Source organism: Siphateles boraxobius, unplaced genomic scaffold (assembly GCF_051911475.1).
Source record: "Siphateles boraxobius isolate OS27281-9 unplaced genomic scaffold, OSU_SipBor_1 13, whole genome shotgun sequence".
NCBI classification, from domain to species: domain Eukaryota; kingdom Metazoa; phylum Chordata; class Actinopteri; order Cypriniformes; family Leuciscidae; genus Siphateles; species Siphateles boraxobius.
Window position 1 is genome coordinate 16,408,071 of NW_027508733.1, and position 26,083 is coordinate 16,434,153.

Genomic DNA, 26,083 nt, shown 5'->3' on the forward strand with positions numbered 1-26,083 from the left:
AAAGGTCATAATTTAGTGGAATTAGAATTCAAGAAACGAATCCACTTGAAACTCGTTTGTTCTTAAGAACGCAGAACACTGATAATGCTTTTTAATCCCTAATTAAATTGTTTGTGTATTTAAAAACTTTCAAAAGTCGGTACAATTGCACACAATGCTATTTATTGGAAATTAAACGCAACTTTCAGGATTATAAGAAAAACCTTTCTTATACCTCATTACAGTCCATTGTTTGGAGATATTTGGGAAACATGACACAAAAGATTGACGAACCAAAGTAAACCACAAAGATTGTGACGGTTTTATTTTCGTACAGTACAGCCTGTCCTTTTATTCTTTTCTTCTCATGTTAAAACTCATGCAGCGTTTGAGTCTTTGCTTGGATGCAGCACTTAAAGCAACTTCTGATTCCGGCCCGGCAGAACCACTTCAAACCGAATCCATGCGGGACTCTAGTTCAGACAACAAAGAGCAACCTGAATCGCAGAACAACCTGGCATAATGGGAATTTTCCAGGACAAGTTCTCGTATCGACATAACTAGGTTGAGTTCTAGAGTTTATAATAATTTTAGATCTCCTGCTGAGCAGAGACAAACAGAATCCTACAAAAACAATGAAGGCTCAAATGTTGCTCTCAGTCTTCTGAGAAGCAATGCAGCATAGACTGTTGGGTGGAAACCCGCTGTGAAGTTCACACCAGCGCTTTGCAAAAGTGTGCACTGCAGCTTCAAAACACTTTTCTGTACTTCATGAACACATGCAAACAAGAACACAAATCCACACAGATTGGCCATTTGGGGAAAGACCAAAGTAACCGATATGAAATCCAAAGCAGTTTTCTGGAATCTGTAACACTGTAATTTAGTATTTACATAATTACAATCATTGAAAAACATCTGATAATCAAATCCCTGTAGCACTTTTTTTTTTTTGTAAAGACAAATCTTCCTCAATCTGATTGATCAAATTTCTGATGATACAGTGATTGGTGTCATTTAGTCAATAAAATAGCTTTGCATTCTTAACATTAAATGAGAAATTGGGTGACAAAATAATCCATTTAAACAAAAAAATAAATTGTTCAAATTTACAGTTAAGCGGAAACATAGTTTTAGACAAAAACATACACATAAAAATACATTTAAAAATAAAATAACAATGTTCAGCACTTTAAAAGATGCTGGGTTATTTGATTTTACCTAAATTCTGAGTTGAGCCTGTTATTCTGCAATGCTGAGCCGGATTATTAATTTTGTTGGATTATTTTTAGCTACGCATGGACTGGTTAATCAGATATTGGCCTATATATAATTATCTGAGTTATTGAACATCGCCTGATTATTTAAACAGCCAATTTATGTTCTATCAATCAAAAGGGAAGCGGGAAGTTGCAAAACGCATCTCTAGCATGGTAATTAAAAGCACTTTATTTACCTAATCGGAGTTTGACTTATTTCATAAAGCACCTTAAGTTAGCTAAATGTGGAAAAGATACTATAGAGAATACAATTATTAATTTGTATTCTGAGTTATGTACTGAATATCAGGGTGTTTAAAAAGGTGGCAATACCACCAAACTATAGATATCAGATGTTGTTCTTGTTTATCCGGCATCGGTGAATACATATTGTATTGCGCAATGTTCACAATTTTGTGTATTTTTGTGCAAACAAGCTGCTGGGTTATGGCAACCATAATATTGATTGGTTTGTGTGATCAATCTTTTTTGTGGGGAACATCCTTTAAGATTTGTGAGACAGAAGGGGCTTTCGCACAGGACGTACCTTTTTATAGTTCCTAGAACTATTGGCGGAAGTACCCACTTTTTGGCGTGTTCGCACCACAGGAACTGGGAAGGATTTTAGTTCTAGGAACGTCTTTATGGGGAACTAAATTAGGTCCTACTTCAGAGTAGGGTCTAACCCAGCACAATAGGAACTACCAGTGACGTCAGTGTACGCTGATTGGCCGAATGCATGCAAAACACCAACACCCGCCATTTTAAAAAAAGCAGTGTACACACACAGATTATAGCCTATATCTTTACTCCACGAAGTAACTCTACAAACATGGAAAACCGTGATAGATGTACCTCTCAACCCTTATGCTGAGAAAACCCAACGCGACTTTGAGGGAACCAAGTGAAACATGCTTATGTATTTCTGCTGAGCTAGTGATATTGGGCATCAAGCACAAGACAAATACTAAAACTTTTCAAATATACTGTCTACTTTCTTTGTATTGCATGATGACAATTGTGTTTTAGACCATGCGATTTAGAGTGCAACCTGGACGCAACACTGGTGGGATATTTTGCTAGTAAATTGATTGTGCCAGAAGAATAGTGTGAGAACTTTATTATGTCTGCTCTCTCTGTATCATTTTGTGAACTTTTAGTTCAGCAGTAAGGTGATTTAAGCATTTTCAGACATTTCAATGTGGATGAGCAACTTTTGGAAAACGCTAGTGTGGACAGGGAACTTTTTGAAATGAAAACGTAGTTTTCAAATATATCCAGATTAATGTAGACGTAGCCATAGTCAATAGGGTTAACTGTGTGGGTTTGTGTAGCGCAACATTTTGTCCACCTCTTACCCAGCGCCAAGTTTCCAGTTGGGTTCTTTTTAAGCCAGACATTTTTTGAGTGAACATAAACATGTTATTATAGATAAAAGAAAATTAGCGACTTGCAATAATAACAGAAGCAAAAAAGTCAGCTTTGGAGGTTAGATTAAAACCTTGCATTCCATGTAAATGTACAAAAGATCTTTTGCAGACAATCCCTTTCTCTCGGTTTATCTTAAGGGGTGAGGGAAAACTGGTCTTGTTCGATGGGCTTTTCAACCCACGCTCCCAGTCCCGCTTTGTTGAAAGCTTTGAAGAGAGTTTGTTTAGCTGCGTGATACTCCACTGCTGCTTGTTTTGCCTCGTGGTAGGAGCCTGGACGAGATCCTCGGATCCGCAGAGTCTCACTGAGCTGAGAGAGGTAAATGGATATTGCCATTTTAATATACCAAGTTACCATATTATTTAAAAATGAATCCTTGGTTGTTTTGATTTATCCATTATCATCCACCTTTAAAGAAATGCTTTACCTTGGCATGCAGACAGACCCAGCGACTGTAGAGGACATGTTTGCAGAGGTGAGACTGTCTTCCAAGGTCATCTTTCCCCGTGGTAGCGTTGATGATCTCCAACCCCTGATCTCCGACCGTCCAGTTCACGCTGAAGTTGGGAGCTTTCCCAGGTTGCCTTGCTTCTGTGTTACTAATACCTGCAGATGAGAGAAAAAACAAATGTGGATGGGCAAAGAGCTGAAAAACTGATCAAATCAACCATTCATTCATTCGAGATGATTTACCACTAAGAAGGGGTCTGTTAAGGGTGAACGGCTGGGGCAGATCTTCCATGTCTGCGATGCGCTGGTACATGGCTCTGGAAAGATGGTCGGCATGGTACAGACTTCCCAAAATTAAACTGGAAAAATAGATGGGTTCTGAAAAGTAACTCAGAAGAGATCCCTGCACTCCGATCACGTTCCATCTACAAAGGCAGAAAGAAAACCCTGAAATGTTATTGAAAATACAGGTGAGCATCTGGTGAACCTTGTTCATTGATGATGGAAGGAAACGTTAAAGTTTTAATATGTAAGCGGTTCAAAATGAGTCACCCCCTGTGGACATACAGCATGATACTTATGTTGCAGAACAAGCCACAAAGGAAAGAACCAACATCCTTATTTCAAGAAAATGCACTAGCACAGAATCACATTTACAGCAACCATTGAAATGATCGGAAAAATAACACCTGGGGTCTATAATCTCAATCACTGTAATTTCTTCAAGGCCTTTAAAACAAGTTTTTTCCAAAGGTGACGCATGAGATCCGAGCTCTCGAAAAGCCTAGCTCACAGCTGGATGATAACGACCGCGTTTAACTGGAGTGGGATTCTTGGCATCCTGGCATTCATGAGCCATGCGGATGTGTTCACGGCAGCAGGCTTCCCTCAGCAGGACGGCTATTTTTTGGAGGCCATAATCAGAGTCCTAATCAGGGTCCAAATGCCCCTGCTCCAGGGAGCCCCCCGCTCTAGAGAGAGCTGAAGTGATTGGGGTTTCAGAGCCAAGAAGACAGCCAATCAGCTGCTTTCTGAGTGCTGCTGGATGCATGCGACAGAATGCTAACGAGATGGACTCATTAAGGGGTTGGGGGGGGGGGGTGGACACAGGAAAAAAGTGAGACTGTCATAGGAAGAGTTCAACATTGAGTGGATCAAGGATAGGTGTCGACACAAAAGTGGGCCACCTGATATCAGCAGCTTTTTTCTCTCTCAATACGAATCATCAACTGAAGTTTCAGTGATGTTTTACATAGAAAAAGGTGTCTAAAGTGCCTACTTCAAAGATAGAAATTAAAAAAAACGGTTTTAGCTTAAAACATGAAAAGGACAAATTCAAATAGATTTGCAAAATAAAATAAACCCCCACTGAAGTTCATAACTATTGCAAAGACAAACTTTTAATTTGCATAATTATAATATTTGCAATATATATATATGTTTAAATTAATCAATGCACATTATTACACTTTAAAAAAAAAAAAAAATATATATATATATATATATACATTTATTTTTCAATCACACCCCTTCAAAAACACACAATTCAATAATTTCCTGATGGATAAAAACAGGTCCCACTCTATTTTTTTTCTTGAAATATGTCACCATATGGAATTGAAATAGGTTGCAAATGTTGGTTTCATGTTTTTTATGGAATATTGCAGTATTTATTATAAATTATTTATATGTGCATAATCATCAAACCACAACCATCCAGTCAATTCCCCATGGACAAAATCAAGCCCCGTCCTACATTTTTTTCTTCTTCGAGAAGACGTTTTATTCGGATATAGGTCACAATAAGGAAGAAAAATCACCACTTCCGTTTTATGCTGACTTAGAGTAAATTAATTTGAGAGAGGCAATTAAGAACACATATTTTGTATGAAAACGATGTTAATGGTTCATAGTTCTACTTAATTTCTCTATTGATGGCACCATACCTTGCAATCTTGTCACTACATGACATAGTTAGCAGTCGCTCTCCTTGCAAGACTCCATCCCAGGTCTGAATGGTGTTACTCGTACGGACAGGTATCGTACCTTCTCCAGACTCAATCTTGGTTCGCAGTTGTCCACGGGCCTTGCGGTTTGGATGCCGATCACCCTGGTCTACAAAGAAAGAGAATAGAGTTTAGTTTACTACTTTTTTTAAAAAGCCCGTCCTTATTTTAGTGCAACAACAAAATGTGCGAATCCATCCATCCGTCATAAAAAATTACATACCTTCGGCAGCAGCCTCATGAGGGGAGAAAATCCGGGCGTCTCCACAGGGTGACGTGCTGATATACAGATGGAACTGAATATTGTTTTTTAGCCGGTAGCCATGTTCACTGCACCATCTGAATATGGATTTCTCATGTTCTTCAGTGCTGTCGCTACAGAGAAAACGCACACGCACACACACACACACACACACACTTGTGTGATCTATGATGTCAACAGAGGTTATTAAAATCCCTTTTTGAAATGTCTATAAATGAAAATAGGTCCTTGGCCTGACACCCATCTCATCAAATCTGTCATTTATTATTTCACAGTGATTAAAAGGTCATGTCTAATTGATTACACACACATAAAATAAATTAGCATATCCACAGGCTAGTGTGAATGATGTTAATGCTTAATGATTACAAAATAAATCATTATTAGACAGTTTGTAAGCACCAAAAATTATATTATTTCACATTTTTTATAAATATTTATAATTTAAATATTTATATATAATTTTATATACACATTAAATTAACATTAAACTGACAGCCGTTACATAAATATATATATAAAAGCATGCAAATATATATAAAAAAAATGAAAAATGCATTTATTTTAAAAATAAATAAAATATAAGTGTGTCTATATACAGTGTATATATATATATATATATATATAAAGAGATAAATAAATTTGCTATATGTATATATATATATATATATAGCAAATTTATATATCTCTATATATATATATATATATATATATATATACACTGTATATACACACACACTTATATTTTATTTATTTATAAAACATTCATTCAATAAAAATGCATTATTGCATTTTTTGAGACGTAAGAGATGGATGTGTGTGTGTGCGGGTCACCTGAGGAAGTATTCCAGCTGACTGTACAGGTATCTGAGGAGGGAACGGCGTGCGATGATCTCAGCATGGCAGTCGTTAAGAGCTAGTCCTCGATCACTCATGTACTCTCCGTTTATACACTTGGTTCCCGTGGTGACACAAATCACCTGAGCATCCTTCACATCTGTACCTGATAAAATGGTCGATGGGAATTAGCCAAAGAGAACATGTTTCTAGATCAACGTTCCTATCAGAAGTGTGCATTGTGCTTACCAGTTGTCATGACAACACCTGAAAGGACTTTCCGCCGTGCATGTGGAGATGTGAAGTTGTCTGTCAGCTCGCTGAACTTTTCCACAACTAAACGAGAGACTGCGTCTGCAAGGACCTGTGGAACCCACAACCGTAACTGTACAAACATCTCTATCAAAACGTACAACGCATTTGTGTAAATTCCAAAATCAAAACAATACATGAAGTTGTTACTTTTAAACGGAGCACGTTCCATTTGAAAATGGTTGACAAAACGCATCTGTAATATTCGATCTCAAAAGAAATGAATTGCTTGACTGACAGACTTTTACTGAAAGATCTCTTTAGACAGAAAGGTGAGAGTGATGCGTTTTCTTGTTTGAGAAGTGCTCCTGTATCTGATTTTAATTAAGATTCTGTTTATTCTCTTCGGTTGTTATCAAGGGGAAATGGGAGGGATTATGAACAGGATTAGCTAATGTGTAAATAATGCTGTGTACACTGGCACACCGATTAAAGGTTTAATGCTTGACTTCATCTGAAATCCAACTGAAACGTTCATGTGTAGATTCTGATTTAATTAAAATTGTTAAATGAAGACTGGCAGAAGCTTTATAAAGGACAAATGATGGTTAAGCAAAGCTACCGAAGCATAGCATTTAATCGCATTAAATTTGCTTTTTCAATATCAAGCTTGATAAAATGCAAGACAGAGGTTCAATGTATGTGGTCTTATAGAAATTAACTGAATTCATTTTTGGCGTAGTCAGTTATGTGCATCGTAGTCTTAGCCCATTATATGAGGTAGTTTTGACAGGTCATTTTGACATGGTTACCATTTAAAAAAAATCGTAGACATTAAATGAAAAAGTTATTTCAGAAGAGTGACGACTGTATTTAGCTGCTTTGTGTTGGCAATGTCAAAGGGGAAAGTACTGTAATTGACAACCCCTAAAACCTAAAAATGACAACCCCTAAAAAATTGGGGTACACAGTTCTCACCTGAGGCAGGTGTAGCTGAAGTCCCTCTCTGGGGATTGGCTGTTGAGATGGCGTCTTGTCCAGTTGCATGTTAAAGAGACCTGACAATGCCGCTTGGGCTGCCCTCGATTTCGCCAGTTTTTTATTCCGTCCGGAACCTTGGAACATCTGTGTATCCACAGTAACTGCCATTATGAAGTTCTTGGCATGGCTTTCACCACTCTCAGCCACGAACTCATACTTCAGTCCCGGCCGAAGCTCATTTAGGATCATCACAGCATTCTTGCCACTGCCTGTAGGGGGAGTTGTGAGTGCAGGGGGTAGTGGGAGAGGAGGATGTAACCTGTTGTTGTTTTTCAGTGTCACATAGAGAGGGTATTTGTTTAGAGAGCAGAGAGACCCATTGCTGCCGAGACTCAGGTAGAAGGGTTCATCAGGCTGTGCGGGCGTCTCAAAACCATTAAAAAGCATGTCCGGGAAATCAGCTTGATCTGAGGTGAAGTCTGCGTTAACGGTCAGCGTGCGACCCATCGCGAGATGAGCTTCGGATGCATTGGGGAACTGAACAAAAGAACGCAGCGCTTTTTCGGCTGCATTAAGTTTGGCTTTCTTCTTTGTTGGGCCGGAGCCCTCAAACAATTGTCCGTTAACCTCGACAGTCATAACGAACACGGGTGCATGTACTGGCCCCGTCTGTGACAGAAGTTTATACTGCAGTCCCGGTTTGATTTCATTCAGTTGCATGAGAGCATTTTTCGGCAAGATCGGCCCTTGTGGTTTCCTGCGCTTCTTGGGGCGGAATTTGGAGTGGCCTTTATTGCCCTCTTCCAATGGGCGTTTCCTGCTCAATCCTCGAGCACTCCCATTGGCTACGTGAGGCCCCTCCACCAGAGCTTCCTTGGAGGAGAGGTTGTCCAGGTTGCGATTTTCTTTAACGTCCATGCTACAGGAACCTGTGATGTCCAGAGAGAGTAACTTACAATGCCTTCAGTGCAGGACCTTGTAAATGTAAAATTTAGAGATTCTTTCATCTTTCTTTGTAACTGGATGGAAATGATACAATAGTAAAAGTCAATCTAAAAAATGTAACATTAAGTCAATATTAATATGGTTTTAAAAAATATTAATATTGCTTTTTTTAACTACAGATGGAGAGCTAATTACCTTGTTAATATGACAATAAATACATTTGTAGATCATACTTAAAGCACACTAAAAATATTTACACAATTTCCAAAAGAAAATGTGATAAATATCTATACAATATGTCACAGGAAAGAAGCAAAACTACCAAAACAAGTAACATCAAACCAACCAGTTGCCAAAGCTGATGGAAATGAGGGTAAATTCTCATTTATAACATCCTGCAGTAAAAGCACAAGTTACTCAATTTGGTGCTCAGGAAAAATAAATGTATAGAGAGAGAAAACAGAGACAAGAAACTACTGAAATACACAGTGCTAACAGAAGGTCAGTATTAGATGTCAGTTTAATCCATATTGAAGCTCATTTGGGACAATCGTGTCATTAAGGTCTTCCCATATTTCTGATTAGTGTTGTGCATTCTGTGGTGATGCGACCCTAAGATGCACTGGGAAACTGTAAAGAGTGCAAGCATTTTCCGCTGCATTTATCTTGGCTTTCTTTTGCGTTGGCCCTGTACCTCATCAAGTTGCGTCACAGAATGTTTAGGCCAGACCAAAACTTTCCAGGCTCTTGGAAAGTGGAGTGGACATGACTTTGGTTGTTCCTGGAATCTTTGGTGGAGGATGTACAGACAGCTACACAAACCTGTGATGTCCAGAGAGTGAGCAACTTCGGTACAAGAACTTCAAAAGATTTATTCATCTCCCTTTAACTCGATTTAAATGTTGTTATCCTCTAAAAATCAATGGCAAACAACACTAACAATTATGCATGTAAATGTTTTACATAATATTACACAATAATACATTAAACATGTCATATCATGAAAAATCAAGTTCAATCTACTATTAAAGCATTTTTGCTAACTCTGCGACTACTGTATTAATGCATGACCGCCCATGATTACATGTCATTGTAAATTTAGTATTCAAAAACTTGACCTGTATGATGAGGAACCGCAAGATAAAAATAAATCGCAACCAGTTATCATGCGGACATGACCATAAACTTAAAAGTTCCTGCATTACAATACTACTCAAGTGCTTTGGACAAAAATAATGTGAATAAAAGACAACAGAAAGAGAAAGTGCTGCCGTAAGGTTTAGACTGTTGAGATCAATCTAAGGAGTATCCCTTTCTCACTACCATAAGGACCCATTAGAGGGAAAAGCTGTTTGCTGTGGCTCTGGCCACTCTCCACCAAAATTTTAAACTTTAGTTTGATTGTTTAGGATTGTCACATCATTTTCGGTAATGTCTGGAGGACATCAGGCAGTGCCAGTGTATTTAGCAGCAGGTCAGGAAAGTCTACATGGCTTGAAGTGGCGTGTGGCAATGCCATGGAGAAGTGAGCCTCGGTTTCACTGGGAATCTGTAAAGCATGCAAGGCATTCCTACAAACAGCTGTCCTTTAACTTCTACAGTCATGAAAACAGGTCAATCCGCAGGCCCCATCTGAGACAACAGTTTCTACTTTGGTCCTCATCTCATCTCGTTCAGTTGCACAATGGCAAGACTGGCTCTTGTGTCTATACCTGTGCTTCTTGAGCATCATTGTCGAACAACCATGGCCGTGGTTGTTTCTAGTCTAATCCCCATGGATTCCCAATGGCTTCTTTCATAATCTGTCCAGGTTGTGGTTTTCATCCATGCTAAATAAACCTTTGATGTCCAGAGAAATTAACTTTGCCTTTTGATTCAGGAGCTTATAATGTTAAATTCGTGTCAGAAAGAGACTGACAGAGATCTACTGAAAGGGTTGAAGGTTGAAACGTATAGGAATCAATGGTCAATCTTAAGGTGCAATCCCATCTCCTTATATTGAAGACCCTAATCGAACCTTAGTGCAATAAACAAGCTCAAAACAAACAGCACATGGAGACCATGAATGAATCTTCAAACAAAACAGTTTAAACACAACCAATAACCCAAAATAATGCTTCAAAACTCCACACAGGTATTCTGTTGGTAAGTTGTCCTCCTGGGCATGGTGTTAACTTCCTGACAATGTCCCCTACAGACTGTGAACTAGTGCACAGTACCCTCAAAGACAACAGTCGAGTGGAAAATACGTAACAGGATCTCACTGATAGAGCGGAATACCAGCAGAAGACAGCAGAATTCAAGGGCTGTCACTATTCGTGTACTTTCGCTATTCTGTACACCGATTACATTATTTGGCCTCCGTGATACTATCGGTTTGCTTTTTTATTAAAAAAAACCCCATTTAGTTCAGTTAGACAACGGGCACTACAATTTACGGACGGTTCAATGCTCCATTTGGCACAAGCTGCAGAGTCACAGCACAGTGCAGCAGGAGTCAGATTTTATTATCACGTGACGAGTAATGAGAGATGACTGACAAGACGATGGCGGAGGATTTGGTATGCAACAGCAAAGACTTTGACAACAGATCCTGAGCATCATTAGCTGTGCATAAACGTGCATAAACTATGATGGAAACACATTTACAGAATATATCCCTCGATGCGCTTCAAAAAAGACGTGACATTGCGATGGGACGGCATAACTGGACTAACTAGAGGACCGTTCTCGTTGCACAGCATCTGAAATGCTGTTTTGGTTGTTCTGAAATGCATGAGCAAAGTCTGTCGTCAAAGTGGTTCAGTATAATTACCTCCAAGAACTGTCTTACACGACTGCGTTCCCAAACAGCAGGCATCCACCTACGAAAGCAAGATAACTTTATTGCGTTTCGTCTGTGTGCTCTGAGGCGGCAGTAATTTAGGGGAAATGCCAGTTTTTATTCTCTTTTTATTTATTTTTATTCTCTTAGGCTCACTGGATGGAAACGGTGCTTTATTCGCTAATGTATTATGCGATATTCCAATTTTGCGCACAAGTTAAATACGTAACTTTGGATAGAAACATGGCTATAGACAAATATCTTATTTTGTAAAATGTGCAGTCAGCAGCACCGATGTTCCAACACGCGGATTATGCGTGATCATGGGGAGGAATTTGTGATTATCGTAATACGTGTTGTCCCAGTTTTTCCCCAAAATATAAAGTATAGCAATACTATATATGACTATTCACTCATTTCCCCTCAATGCACATGGAAAATTTGTGTTAACTGCTAAGCCACAGCCATAACAAGAACTGATGAATGAAAAGATACCATGCTGAACTTAGAGACAGGAAATTCTAAATAGGTCTTGAGGATTCTCCTTCCCATCTTCCATTTCCAAACAAATGCAGTTTTTGCCAAAAATATTGGCGCCCTTTGCAACTCTTTTAATTACGCAAAATGTCTCATTGTTGAAACGGAAACATCTTTCCACATAAGAGAATTTATCCACATATGAATTTCCAGATAGATGAAGGTAGATAAGGAAAAATGGCAAAACACTCACTTGTGTGTTTCTCCTCATCCACATCCAGACTGCAGAACTTCTGCTGGCCCCTGGGCCGCCCACTGGCTCCTATTAAAGAGAATCGAAGGGAAGGACATTTAAAATTCATCTCTGATCATGATTTCTGCTTACTGAAGTCATCTGTTCCCACTTACACCCTCCGCCTGCTCCCTTAATGAGGCTAATTAACCAGCTTTAATGACGGGAGACATCTAATGTGCAGGTGCAATTATTGCCCAATTAAATGCTAACATTCCCCTAATGAATCAGGGAAAGAGACTCTTTGAGAAAACAGTCACTTTTGGCACTCGAGCTGAGGCAAGGAACAAGTTCAGAAGAATTAGACATCTGTTGGGGAGGAAAAGATCATCGTTTATTGGATCCAATACTTGAACATGCTTTAAAAACCGAGGTCATACCGGTTAGAAGCAACATCAATGAGGAAGAAAAAGAATAGCAGAAGATATCTCAAGCTTCGCCACACCTCTGTAACAACATTGATGAAATCTTTTGAAACAAATATGGCAGAAACAAAATAACCTAATCCAAAGGCAGGAAGATATGAAAGTGTCTGTGCGGATTGGCTTGAATGAGGATACGGCCGTAAGTATGAGTCTTTGAAGGGGCTGAGTGAAGTGGATACAGTCGATAAGAGACTCTGCGATAAGCAAGCCTGAGAAGCTCGATAAATCATGAAAGCTATTAAAGCGAGTGACGTGTGCAGGCACTTCAACAGAAGCTTTTTAAAGCCGATATACCAACACTCAAGACATAAACACCATTTTATTTCCTGTCATCTCAAATTTTAAATCTTTCCGAAATGTCCCATTTGATGCTGGACTGAGCTGAGAAAATGTTTTAGGTGAACAAACACGAAATCAAAAGACCTTCCTCTTAGGAACCATTATGCATGCAAGAACTGGAAAATAAGGTGTCGGGAGTTGGATAAAATCACATATTCTGAATGCGAAATTGGTCCACATTTCACTCTGAGATAAGTGCACCTGCTCGTTGATGGCGATCACCGATTGATGTTGACGACGGTAAAATGCCATAAAAGAAGTGTTTGCTGTGGCAAACCTCATGGAAATGAAAGCCTGTGGAATAATAGGAAGCATTTCTCACAGTGTGATGCCTGGCACATTAGTGGTGTCGCTGAATTAGACGATATCACTCACCATTCAACATCTATTTTAATCTTATAATTATCGTCTCTTTTACCACAATTTTTCTTCTCGCTTTCAGTCAAATTGGAGTCAAATTGTATGCAGTGATCTCTAAACTTGCTTGTGACTCTGAAACTGAACTTTCGACTTGAACTTGTAAACTTCATTACTCTTAAAGTTGAAAAAACAAGAACACTTGGCTCTCTTAACGGAGCGTTTAAGATGTCAGCTATTAGCGACATGCATTTCTGAGTTGAAATGGCATCGCAGACACTTTTAGCATGTTGGAGATTGCATTTGGTGCTTTAAAACAGCACGGGATGTTGCATTAAATGCCACTTGTTCAGCACCATGGAGAGCTGCGAGCTAAGAAAGATGAATTCAGAACCACGGAGAGCAGCCGGCTTTAAATGCACAGCGGGTCTTTCTGAGTGAAGGGTAGATGTACGATCATAAGACGCAGCCTGAACGCGAGCAATAGCTCAGCTCTACGACCCTCCAGCTCACCAGGAAACACTATGGGAGTGAGAGAGACCAAAGGGAGAGCAGAAGAAATGCAGAAAGGGATAGAAAGAGAGATCTGGACAGAGAAAGTTGTGTGTGTTGGAAGTGTGAATAGACTTTCACTCTGTTCCTGTGCAGATAGGGAAAGACACTTGGCCTGATTCTCTCCAAGTGTCAGCAAAAGTAAAGAAACAAACTTTGAGAGTCAGCCTATAAGGTATTACGTTCCACAACTAATATGATTGGTCTTTGATTAAAGGTAAAGCCAAGCATCACCAAACAATGCTTCTCAAACAACTCCTTCAACCCAGTTGTCCATTATTCTGCACCAAACATTGCTTTGTTTTGGCTCAAAACAAAATTGCAAGAAAATTTTACATATATTTTTAATTGACACACACTATATTTTCCCTACCATCATTCATTGTCTTGCTGAAGATCCCTGTGGACACAAAAATATATATATTAGTGACAGACCAACATCGAATTTAAATTTCATAATATGAGTTACTATGTAATACATAATATACACACAAATTAAAACATATATATATATATATATATCCAGGTGAAACTCGAAAAATTTGAATATCATGCAAAACTTCATGTATTTCAGTAATTCAGATTAAAAGGTGAAACTAATATATTTAGTATATATAACTATATACATATGCATGATTATACTTTTCAGAGGGTAGACATTTCTGTATTTAAAATACTTTTTTTATTGATTTCATGTAATATTCAAATTTTTTGAGATTTTGAATTTGGGGTTTTCATAAGCTGTAAGCCATAATCATCAAAATTATAACTTTTGCATGATATTCTAATTTTTCGTGTTTCACCTGTATATATATATATATATATATATATATATATTCAACAACATTACTGATAAAGCAGCAACAAAAATATGCGTCCAATATAATGTCATTGCTCAGCTTTGCCATTTGTCATAGCCTCTTTAAACTTGGAGGTTACAATGATAACTGCAAGTCATCAAATAAAGCTTGCCATCTTTTAGACAATTAGCTTCTGCCAGTATTGCCATGTCCTCACCACAGGACCTGTAAAATTTTTATGACAGCATTCGTTTAGTGCCGACTCCATAGGGACTCGGCGGGCAGCGGCAGGGCTGTGTGTCAATTCGTAAAGCTAATCAAGCGATTTCATCATTTAACGCACATGTACTGAGACATACATACCAACAATGAGATAGAAAGAGAGCTAGAAAAATGTCAGACGTACTGAGACAATGATGTGAGTTTGGGGTGGCATGTGGCAGTTGCATTTTTACGAGTTTACAATGTATAATATCTAATAAAATTCACTGTTACATTCACCCAAAAATAAAAAAAAAAGGAAAATAAATTATTTTAGTCCCTCTCATGTCATTAATTTTTTATGTGGAACACAAAAGAAAACATTCTGAAAAATGTTTATTTTTCTCCATACAAGTCAATGGGGTCCACTGTGATGTTGTTTTGGACCCCATTGACTTCCATTATATGGACAAAAACAGTTGAAACATTGTTAAAAATATCTTCTTTTGTGTTCTACAAAAGAAAGCAAGTCATAATGGTTTGGAATGCCATGAGGGCGATTATACAACATAACTTTTTTATGTTTGGGTAAACTAGGAGCAAACCTCTAAAAAAAAAAGTGAAAAGCCACCATTATCCTCAATGCATGGAGTGTCTAAAGGAGCAAACACAGGTGCCACTGATGTTACAGATGAGAACAGGTGGGATAGATAACACACTTTATCAGCAAAGCTCCAGAACAGACCACATGCCACGGAGACGGATTTATCGCAAAGTCCATCAGAAGGGAAAAGGGGGAGAGAGGGTGAAAGTGAGACGAGGTGACAGGTGGACTGGACACGGTCTCGGTTTCGGCTGGTCAAACCTGAACCGCTTGAGCTGATGCTGAATTTATTCCCCCCTCCAGTAGATTAAATTCACAGTCTGTCCCCAAGGACTTCACTCCACTACACTTGGTCTAGAGGAAATGGTTTTTTTTATCTCCATGTTTGAGCATGAGAGACGATGGCGCAGGGTGTAGAAACGCTTAAGTAACCATGTTTATCTAATTTGCTGTGCCCCATTTCTGTTGAAAATGTTATATTTTCAACCAGGCATCCAAAATAATAACTTCCTGGTTCGTGTGTGTGAGTGTGTGTGTGTGTGTGTGTGTGTGTGTGTGTGTGTGTGTGTGTGTGTGTGTGTGTGTGTGTGTGTGTGTGTGTGTGTGTGTGTGTGTGTGTGTGTGTGTGTGTGTGTGTTTTTGTGTTTTCACCCAGCCGATGCCAGAATGTCTGGAATCCTTGCTTTAGGATTAGGATAGAGAGCAGTCAACCGATTGTCAAAAAAAATACATATTGTAGGCAGCGTTTTACAAAGAAATCAAGAACTTCTTATTCAAAACCATGTCAGTAAAAATTACAATTCGCAAAACTAAATAATAAAGTAATACAAATATATAAGTAATTATATGAAATGTTATTTAAAAAAAAGATATATATATATATACTGTATATGTGTGTGTATATATATATATATGTGTGTATATTATTTTTGGTTGCTGCTAACGTTTTTGAATTTCTATATACAATAAATGTGAACGGGTCAATTCGTTTAGTAAAAATCTTCATTACACTTTATCCATTCGATTGCCTTTAGAACCGGAAGACTTTGAATTTTCAAAAATGTGAAATCCCCATAATCTGAAAACAGGCTTCATAGGGTTATAAATGCAATAAGAATAAACATTTCCATATTCTTTCTCCCTCAAAACTACTAAAAGAATCATCGTTAAGATATCTAAATCGTTCAAACGAATCAAAACATGCCTTTACTTGTGATTCCCATCCCTGCATAATATAATTTCAGCTGCAAAATGAATTGCTTAACCACCAAAGAAGTCATTGCCATTGTAAAGGGGAACAAAGGCAAGATCATATCAAAAGGCAAAGTTAGTTTTATACTTAAACAAATGCTTATTAATATCTCAGAAAGGACGTCGGTCCATCAAAGCATCACATATCTGTGGAAGTGAATTAAAAGGTTATCTTTATCTTAATTCTAACTCAATTGCTCATCTTTGGACTCGCGGCTGCACTGGACTGGATTGGCGGCGTAACCATGGTGAGAGAGATTAGCAGCGTGAAGTGGCCGTTCTAATGAGACGGATTAAACTTCACACATGAGGAGCTGTCTGAATTGAACCTGCTATCTTCCGCCTTCAGCACCGACGCGACAGTCTCAAGAAGAGGGAGAGAGAGAGAACAGTACATGAGCTTTTACCAACCTCGTCTAAAGGCAAGACGCAGGGGAAAATAACGGTTGTCAGCTAAAACACACCAGGTAGAAATAATGCAAGTACTGGTCTGAGACTTGATATTGTAACTAACAGCTATTTGAACTTCTTCAAACATCTTTTGTCCAATGAATTTCCATGGCTTCTCTATTAGTACATTACTGGATTTTTAAAAGTCATTTTATGTTCAAAAAAATAAAAAAGCCGATTAAATGTTTAAGAGCAGAGCATAACTTAAAAACATTTTATAAAATTTAAAGGCCTCTATTATTTATTAAAAATTTACTATAGACATTTCAGTAGCTTGAATTTTTAAATTAATTTAATTGAAATTTAATTGATTAAAAAAAAAATTCATGGCAGTTGGAATCACATTTAACTGTTATTTGCGTTATCGATGTCGATAAAATGTACTGAAAATATTAAACAACAATTTGTGATACAAACAGAAATCAAGTATACTCAACTCAAAATAAATGTTCGCTGCACAACAACTTTTTATTATAAAGAGAAAAACTATTTAAAATTATATTATTTTTCCAGCCTCGCAAATCATAATTTTAAACATTTCAAAAATGATTAAAAAACGTTCCTTGACCCTGACCGTTGTTTAACTACATATCGGCATCGTTAACAAATCGCAAATAAAAGCGACGCAAACAATATTAATGGACCATTTCTGCAAACGATAATCTACACATCACAAAATAAATAGTAATTTAAAGGATTACTTATATGTAGTGGAAACAAATAAATAAATATAAACAAAATAAAATAACAAGTGCCAAATGTTTACAGTAAACATTTACGAATGTTTACATTTAAGAACTTAGATCCAGAGCGGCTCAAAGCTTTTATGTGGAAAAACAAACAGTTTACCTTTGCGTTCGGATCGTTTTTTGCGTCTTCTCTTGAACCTCCTGCGAACGAGGCAGTAATACGCACCCATGCTTTGAGAGCAGCTCTGACACTGAGCCATAGGAAATCACAGGATCTCTGACTCTCTGGAGTGAGGGGTGAGACGGAGGGAAGGAGAGGGAGGAGGAGAGCAGGAGTGATGCTCTGTGGAGAGGGAGGGCTGACGGGACTGTTATAGGGCTGATGGTGGGATGTACCTGCTGTGAACTCTACTAGTCACTCCCTCATGTCACTTGTGACACACATGTCAGTTCAGCTTTTTTCCTTAGTCAGAAGCTTACAGAACACCATTTACCTTCAACAGAAGTACATTTATTTGACGATTTTTATTTTTAAATAGTCACATTTTTTAATAAGAAATATTTTTTTTAAGAAAGATTCATTTTTAAAAAAAAATATATTTGAATTACATTTTACTAAAATTTAAATAATTATAATAATTTATTTATTATAATAACATATAATATTTTATTTAAAATTAATGAAAATAGTACTGAATTTATTTGTTATTAAAGCTGCAGTTCGTAGTTGTTCCTCTTTGTTGCCATCTCTGTTCGAAATCTGCAATTCCAGTTATTCGCAGAATTATCAACTTTACGTGGGTTAAGGGAAAAAAAGCATTGCTGTAAATCGCGCTGATTAACGGCAAGCAGATAGTTTTGAACACTGGCTGGTGATCTACTTGCTCAAAAATTTATTTTGGAAAAAAGTTACGGAATGCAGCTTTAAATTAAATAAACAATATAACAATGTGTTCTTTTTTTAGACCATTATTCAATAAATCTTCAGTAAATATCTTTAATTTCACCAAGCTGGGGTGATTATAAAAAAATATATAATAAAATTTAAAATGACATTTTTCATTAAAATTAAATAAATGTAAATGAAATACACTTTTTACATAAATGAATAATAATAATAAATAACTTATTACTCACATTTAATTTTAAATACATGGAAAAGTTATTGTATTTTATCAATTTCATTATAAAATGAATGAAAAAATTTAAGGTTTCTTTATTAACATGAACTAAGCATGAACAATACATCTACAGCATTTATTAATCCTATTTCACGTTATTTCAACATTTAATAATACATTGTTAAAATCAAAAGTTGTATTTGTTAACATTAATTAATGCACTGTGAACTAACATGAACAAACAATGACTGTATTTTTATTAACTAACATTAACAAAGATTAATAAATAATGTAACAAATATATACTTTTACATAAATAAAAATAATAATAATTTATTATTTACATTTTAGATTAATTTAATAATAAAATATTGTATTATTCAATTGTATTATTCAAGTAATGAAAAAACAGTATTGAGTATAGTAATGAAAAATGAATAGTATTGAGGGGGTCTTTATAAAGTTTCTTTGATATTAATTTGGATCTGTGTGTTTAAAAAATCCCTGAAGAACACAGAAAAGCGTTCTTATACTAAATGCTGAAGGTTCTAGCAAATACAGTCAAATAATTCACTCTCTGACGTTTATACATACACATTATTAGAGCAGTAAAAACTTGATCCACAGACACATTTTAAGGCACAACGAGAGTAAAAGGTGAAGTCGGAATACCTACAAACTCAGCGCGATTAGCAACCCTCTGCCTCCCTCTGGTGGACATTCACTAAAACACGCCACAGTTGATAACCGACATGCAGCCACAAACAGGATTTGCTCCACTCAACTCAACAACAAATGCAAAGTATAGAAACCAGGTAATCAGAGCAGCAGATTACTGTATATTTTGCATATGACATTGTATAAACACATGAAACCCACCTGTACGTTTGCCCTCTTTTTCTGTACAGCCTTACAGTGTTTAACCTGTAACAAAAGCACATTGATATCAGCATTTTGACGGTACAGCATTTTTGATCATTACAGTTGACGGTAGCCATTGACTTCCATAGCAGAAAAAAAATATTATGGAAGTCAATGGCTACCGTCAACTGTCTGGTTACAAATATTGTTCAAAATATCTTCTTTTGTGTTCAACAGAAGAAAGAAACTCATACAGGTTTGAACAACTTGAGGGTGAGTAAATGATGACAGAACTTTTATTTTTGGACGGACTATCACTTTAAGACGTGGTTTGAATGTGTTGAAATCTTAAACGCACTAACTAAATGCTGCCAGAAGACGGCGCTGTAACCTAAGTGTAAACACAGGGGGAACTTCCTTCATCCTCAATCTGATGCCTAATAAATTAGAACATTTAGAGCTGTGATGCAGACGTTTTAAGGAAACAGATACACCCCAAAAAAAATCATCACAAACATTGTGTCGCTCTTTGTATTCTGTGTGACAAAATCCACCAGATGTGTCAAAGCCAAAAGTGATGCCGAACTCTCTTTCTCTTTCCTTTTGTGTCGCGCTTGTCATGCTGTGAAGCTCCGCCAACCCAAATCTAACCGATTCAAAATCCTGCTTCTTAACTGTAATTTTAATTATGTCACCCAGCACTTTTGCTTTTAATGTGGACAAATTTCTCACACTTAAAGGGATAGTTCACCCAAAAATGAAAATTCTGTCATTATTTCCCCTCATGTTGTCCCAACTTTCGTTAATCTTCGGAACACAATGAAGATCTTTTTGATGAATTGGAGAGCTTTCTTCCCCTCCATTGACAGCCTCGCAACTACGACTTTGACGCTTAAAAAAGGTCAGAAAAATAGTGACACGTGAAGTCCAAGTATGGAATTTGTCCTCTGCGCACACATAAAGCCCGGGAAACACCAAGCCGACGATCGCCGGCGGGCAACGTCTGGCCATTTTTGAGCACTGGCCGACGTCGTTTTTCCGGGGTGTTCCGCACAGTTGGCTCTAGTTGGACGCCGTCTGGTTTTTTTTGGGCTTCGGGTCATCGGTGAGAGAGACAACTCTGGTTGGCTGTTCAGCTTAGTGAACGAGTCAGTGCACGAGAATAATAGCAAAACAGCGAGCAAAGTTAAAACGGTAGGCTACAGATAGATGGCTGTTCTAATATTACGTCATCTTACTTGAGTGTTCCTTGGCGAATATTTCAAAATTAACATGAGAGGATTAGAATAAAGAAAGTGTTTAGCAGGATTGATATTAAAAACGGTAAGCACGCACTGATTTGTTTATGGTTTGTCCATCTGCAACCTGTTTCCCTTTTTGAATGAAGAATATAGACGAATATATCTGCAGAAATAGACATTTACACGCAGGCGCAGAACGCGCATGCTAGCTGACAGTCGGCTTTAGTTCTCTCGGTGTGTTCAAGTGCCGCAACCTTTGGGTTACCAGCCTGACTCTATAACCATTAGGCCACAACTGCACCACTATAGAGATAAAGAGATACTGCCCCACTAAAGAGATCGTAAAACTAATCCATATGAACTGAGCGGTTTAGTCAAAATTTTCTGAAGTGACTTGATTGCTTAATATGATGAACTGATTGAATTTAGGCTTTTATTCACATTTAAACATTGATCAACTCACACAAACAGAACCTCAACCGAACCTCCTTGAGTGTAATGGACATAGGCCAGTAAGAGCTGAGCGTGTTAACCTCACTTCACTGGCCTCGAGGGGCGCGCTAGCGGCTGCCGTCTTTAGCGTCCTTGGATTTGAATCCTGAGTAGGACCAGTTACATGGGAACAAACCTCATTGGTTCTTGAGGAAGCTCAAACGTGCTGCGTAACACGAGAATGAACCTCATTGGTTCTTGAGGAAGCTCAAACGTGCTGCGTAACCCAAGAATGAACCTCATTGGTTGTTGAGGAAGCTCAAACGTGCTGCGTAACACAAGAATGAACCTCATTGGTTCTTGAGGAAGCTCAAACGTGCTGCGTAACACAAGAATGAACCTAATTGGTTCTTGAGGAAGCTCAAACGTGGTGCGTAACACGAGAATGAACTTCATTGGTTCTTAAGAAGCTCAAACGTGCTGCGTAACACGAGAATGAACCTCATTGGTTCTTGAGGAAGCTCAAACGTGCTGCGTAACACAAGAATAAACCTCAATGGTTCTTAAGGAAGCCCAAACGTGCTGCGTAACACGAGAATGAACCTCATTGGTTCTTAAGGAAGCTCAAACGTGCTGCGTAACACGAGAATAAACCTCAATGGTTCTTAAGGAAGCTCAAACGTGCTGCGTAACACGGGAATGAACCTCATTGGTTCTTGAGGTAGCTTAAACGTGCTGCGTAACACGAGAATGAACCTCAATGGTTCTTAAGGAAGCTCAAACGTGCAGTGAACACGAGAATGAACCTCAATGGTTCTTAACCCTTTCACACGTAAGTTTAAAATATTCTAACTGACCCCCCAGCGTGAGTTTTTTAAGGCGACCGTTATTTAGAACTTGTCACTTTAATGTTTCCATGTTGACGTGTCATTGCTTGTCACGTGACACAGCGCAACCACAACACAGCGCTGAATGAATGTTGATCTGCTTTTATGTATTTTTTTCCTTTTTTATTAAAAATATACACAAATGTATTAGCTATAGCATGAAACACTGATATTCCGATGGTCAAATATGTGCTAGTGGATGTGTTTTGTTGTTTAAACACCTTTATAACGATCGCGTTAGTTGAGCTGTATGCGCAATGGGCGGCGCCATGTTAGTTTGTTTCAAGGTTCAGAGAATCAGATCTGTTGGATTTACAACACGTCAATTCCTCCACTTCTCACGAAATACATGAAAGTAAGTGGCCGGTGAACTGGGAGAAGAATAGGGTAAAATGTAAAGCTACTTACACAATGTGTATCTGATATGAATGAAAGTGTCGTCTTATTATAATGTAAAGGATTATTATTGCCGCTTCCATAGACGTCAGTGTGTATTTTACAAACTCAAAATCATTGTTTTGCTAGTACTTATGTGTATTTAAGTGTCTGAAACGTAAAATAAACATTATGTGGTTGAAAACACTCAATAGTTGTGACATATGACAGCACTGCGCTGAGTGCGTCCGACTCTGGCTCAGCGCCACTCAACGCACGAAAGCACGTTTGAATTTAACAGTTGATCACGTGATGCACTGATGCACTCTAATCACACCGGTGTGATTGTACGCTCCAGGGACCAGCCAAGACTGATCACACCGGTGTGATCGTACGTGCGAAAGGGTTAAGGAAGCTCAAACGTGCTGCGTAACACGAGAATGAACCTCATTGGTTCTTGAGGAAGCTCAAACGTGCTGCGTAACACAAGAATAAACCTCAATGGTTCTTAAGGAAGCTCAAACGTGCTGCGTAACACGAGAATGAACCTCATTGGTTCTTAAGGAAGCTCAAACGTGCTGCGTAACACAAGAATGAACCTCATTGGTTCTTAAGGAAGCTCAAACGTGCTGCGTAACACGAGAATGAACCTCATTGGTTCTTAAGGAAGCTCAAACGTGCTGCGTAACACGAGAATGAACCTCATTGGTTCTTAAGGAAGCTCAAACGTGCTGCGTAACACAAGAATGAACCTCATTGGTTCTTAAGGAAGCTCAAACGTGCTGCGTAACACGAGAATGAACCTCATTGGTTCTCACACGTCAAGTGAACATGCTTGAGCTTCCGTTTACCACAACTGATGTGTGAGTTGATGAATGTGTATATGTGAATAAGAGCCTAAATTCAATCTGTTTATCATATTAAGATATTGTGTCTCTTCATCAAATTCGGACTAGACCGCTCAATTCAAATGGTTTATTGTTTATTATGTCAGTTGCCTAGATGTCAATGGAGGGACAGAAAGATCTCAATTTCATCAAAAAGATCTTTATTTGTGTTCTGAAGATGAACGAAAGTCTTATGGGTTTGAAACTACATGAGGGTGAGTAATTAATGACAGAATTTTGAACTATCCCTTTAAGTTAATAAACTTAAATGTAATCCTAATTTACCTTCAAAAACGCATAGATTTAATTGTCATGTTCCTTTAAATATATATCAGCATCAAATATGTAGGTGGAAAAAAAAAGGTTTGTTCATTTTGGGTTTGGGTTCTTCGTGACATGAGTTAGATCAGAGGAGAAGGAAACCTCAAAAGACTTTCAGTTATGATTGGCTGTCATGACCTTGCGTAAGTGTGTTAGGCCTAAAATAAGAGACAGCCAGTTTCACATCATGTACTGGATGTTAGTATGTGCATTTTGTGTTTTGCTTTACTGTGCTGAAAGGGAACAGGAAGTCCTAGAACCGTCTCTTTCATTCAGACTAGAGGATCTGTATATAGACCAGACGTTAAACGATAGCTGAAGCAATACTGACGTAGAAAAAAAAAAGACAAATGAGTTACTAAAACTAATAAGACAAAAGTCGTGATCGTTTACAGCTGAAAAAATCTGATTGAACAACACAGGCAGTACTTTCAACATATTTGATATATTCTTAAAGAAACAGTTTCTCACTGACCTCTGAGACGCGGTAAAAACTCACACACAATAAAACACCACCTGCTGATAAGATATAAGAGCCCACATTTGTGCACCAAAAACAAAACATGAGCTAGAACAAGTACTGACAGGACATTTTCTTTACAAATGCAGGAAACAAATGTTTGCCTAATTGAATTATGTTGAATTTCTGAATTATGTTGTTATTTTGAAAAATAGCTCTCATGTGTAGTTACAAGGAAAAAAGCGAAATATTTAATATTTAGAACCATTAATAAATAAATGCCGGTCTCTTACTTAACAATAATAAAATTTAAATTAGATTAAAAAAATAAAAATAAAACCATTTAAATAAAAAATATTATAAACAAAAATAGAAAAATAAAGGAATACTAATTTAAATAAAGTATTAAAAATAAAATACAAATGAAATAAAATAAAATAAATCAATTTAAATAAAGACAAGTAAATTAAGTAAGAAATAAAATAAATAGCTGCAAGTTTCAATCGTAGGAAAATATATTAGTTCATATACTGTATACAAAAGTATTTGACAAACCAAACTACTTTTGATTCTTGACCTTCTTCACCTACACAAAGTAGGTTGGATATCTGTGAAATTCCTCGCAGACATTACCATTTAACTGGGGAAAATGGAGATTGAATGTTACATACATTAAAATGAAACCACCATGACACCGAAACTGTATCTCTCACACCCACACACACACACACACACACACACACACACACACACACACACACACACACACACACACACACACACACACACACACACACACACACAAACTGCAGGGCCCCGGCTGAGGATCACATCAGACCCTTGGCATTTATTCCTAACATAACGGTCCCTTCGTTAACTCATTTAACATTTAGCATTTAAGTGCTTCTTAACCATACCAAGAGAATTGGCTCCGTATGGAAAATGTTAGTAACTCCAAATTCTTTGGAAATATACTGATTCGTTTACAACAAGAAAACAAAACACTAAAATGAGTTTTCTTTTGCAATCCCTCGGGGATTTACGACGCCGCACGACAAACATGCAAATCATTTTTTTTAAACGACTCCCCATCTAATCTCCTCCAGTTGTGTACGTCCGCCTTTTGCTTAATATTCACAATTAAAGCTAAAAATAGATGCAACGGTATCCGCAGTTAAACTGCGGTCGCAATTTCACTGCGCAAAACACACACAGTCCCATTTATGAGACAAATACAAGCTGCTTAAAACAATATATAATTAGACACAAGCTGTTTTTGTATCCAAATAAAAATTTTACATCAGGAGGCACGTCAAATTAAACCATAGAACAGACTGTGAAAACATATTATTGTTGAATGTGCAAATATCTGTTATAATAGTAGCATAATATGGATATAATTCATAAAGTAGCTTTCCTCCTTAAGAGAAAAAAATACTTGCTTCAGTCTCCAAGGCCAAAACATCTAATGATACTCCAAAGAACACTTAAACACATTAAACATTGGGGAAATTAACATTTCAGTTTCTGCAGATAATGTGTCTCATGTAAACATCGCTTAAATTCATCCAATCAGGATCTTAATTAAACAGGGCTTCCTTAAGACTAATTATTCGAATAGTCGTGCAGGCAAAAAACCCCAAAAAACAGGCAAAGCAAGCTTGAAAATGAACGACACATAATGGTTTGATCTGCTCTGTGAATATCAAATTAAAATGTTCCTGTTGAATAAGTTCACAGAGTCCCAACGCCTCTAATGGGCTCGTATCTGCAAGGGTACGAACTAATGTGTCAGCTGTGTCAGCTGCAAACGAGTGTTATTCGCCAGAAGACAA

General features: G+C 37.6%; 1 protein-coding gene across 7 annotated transcripts in view; it reads right to left on the reverse strand.

Annotated features, from left to right (window-relative positions):
• Positions 1-278: 278 nt before the first annotated feature.
• adarb1a (adenosine deaminase RNA specific B1a) overlaps positions 279-26,083 on the reverse strand; it is a 31,793-nt gene continuing 5,988 nt past the window's right edge. For 2 of the 7 annotated variants that reach the window (XM_077226165.1, XM_077226166.1), the window contains 11 exons: positions 19,664-19,708; positions 14,042-14,068; positions 11,957-12,025; positions 7,455-8,386; positions 6,474-6,588; positions 6,222-6,390; positions 5,349-5,500; positions 5,066-5,234; positions 3,363-3,544; positions 3,097-3,275; positions 279-2,978 (listed from right to left, as the gene is read on the reverse strand). In XM_077226165.1, coding sequence (XP_077082280.1) covers positions 2,802-2,978; positions 3,097-3,275; positions 3,363-3,544; positions 5,066-5,234; positions 5,349-5,500; positions 6,222-6,390; positions 6,474-6,588; positions 7,455-8,386; positions 11,957-12,025; positions 14,042-14,051 — 2,154 coding nt within the window. In that variant the 5' untranslated portion in view covers positions 14,052-14,068; positions 19,664-19,708 and the 3' untranslated portion in view covers positions 279-2,801. Of the gene's footprint in view, positions 2,979-3,096; positions 3,276-3,362; positions 3,545-5,065; positions 5,235-5,348; positions 5,501-6,221; positions 6,391-6,473; positions 6,589-7,454; positions 8,433-9,096; positions 9,225-11,217; positions 11,267-11,956; positions 12,026-14,041; positions 14,069-17,823; positions 17,957-19,663; positions 19,709-26,083 lie in introns of those variants that run through there. The other 5 variants (XM_077226167.1, XM_077226170.1, XM_077226169.1 and 2 more) reach the window with 4 other exon arrangements.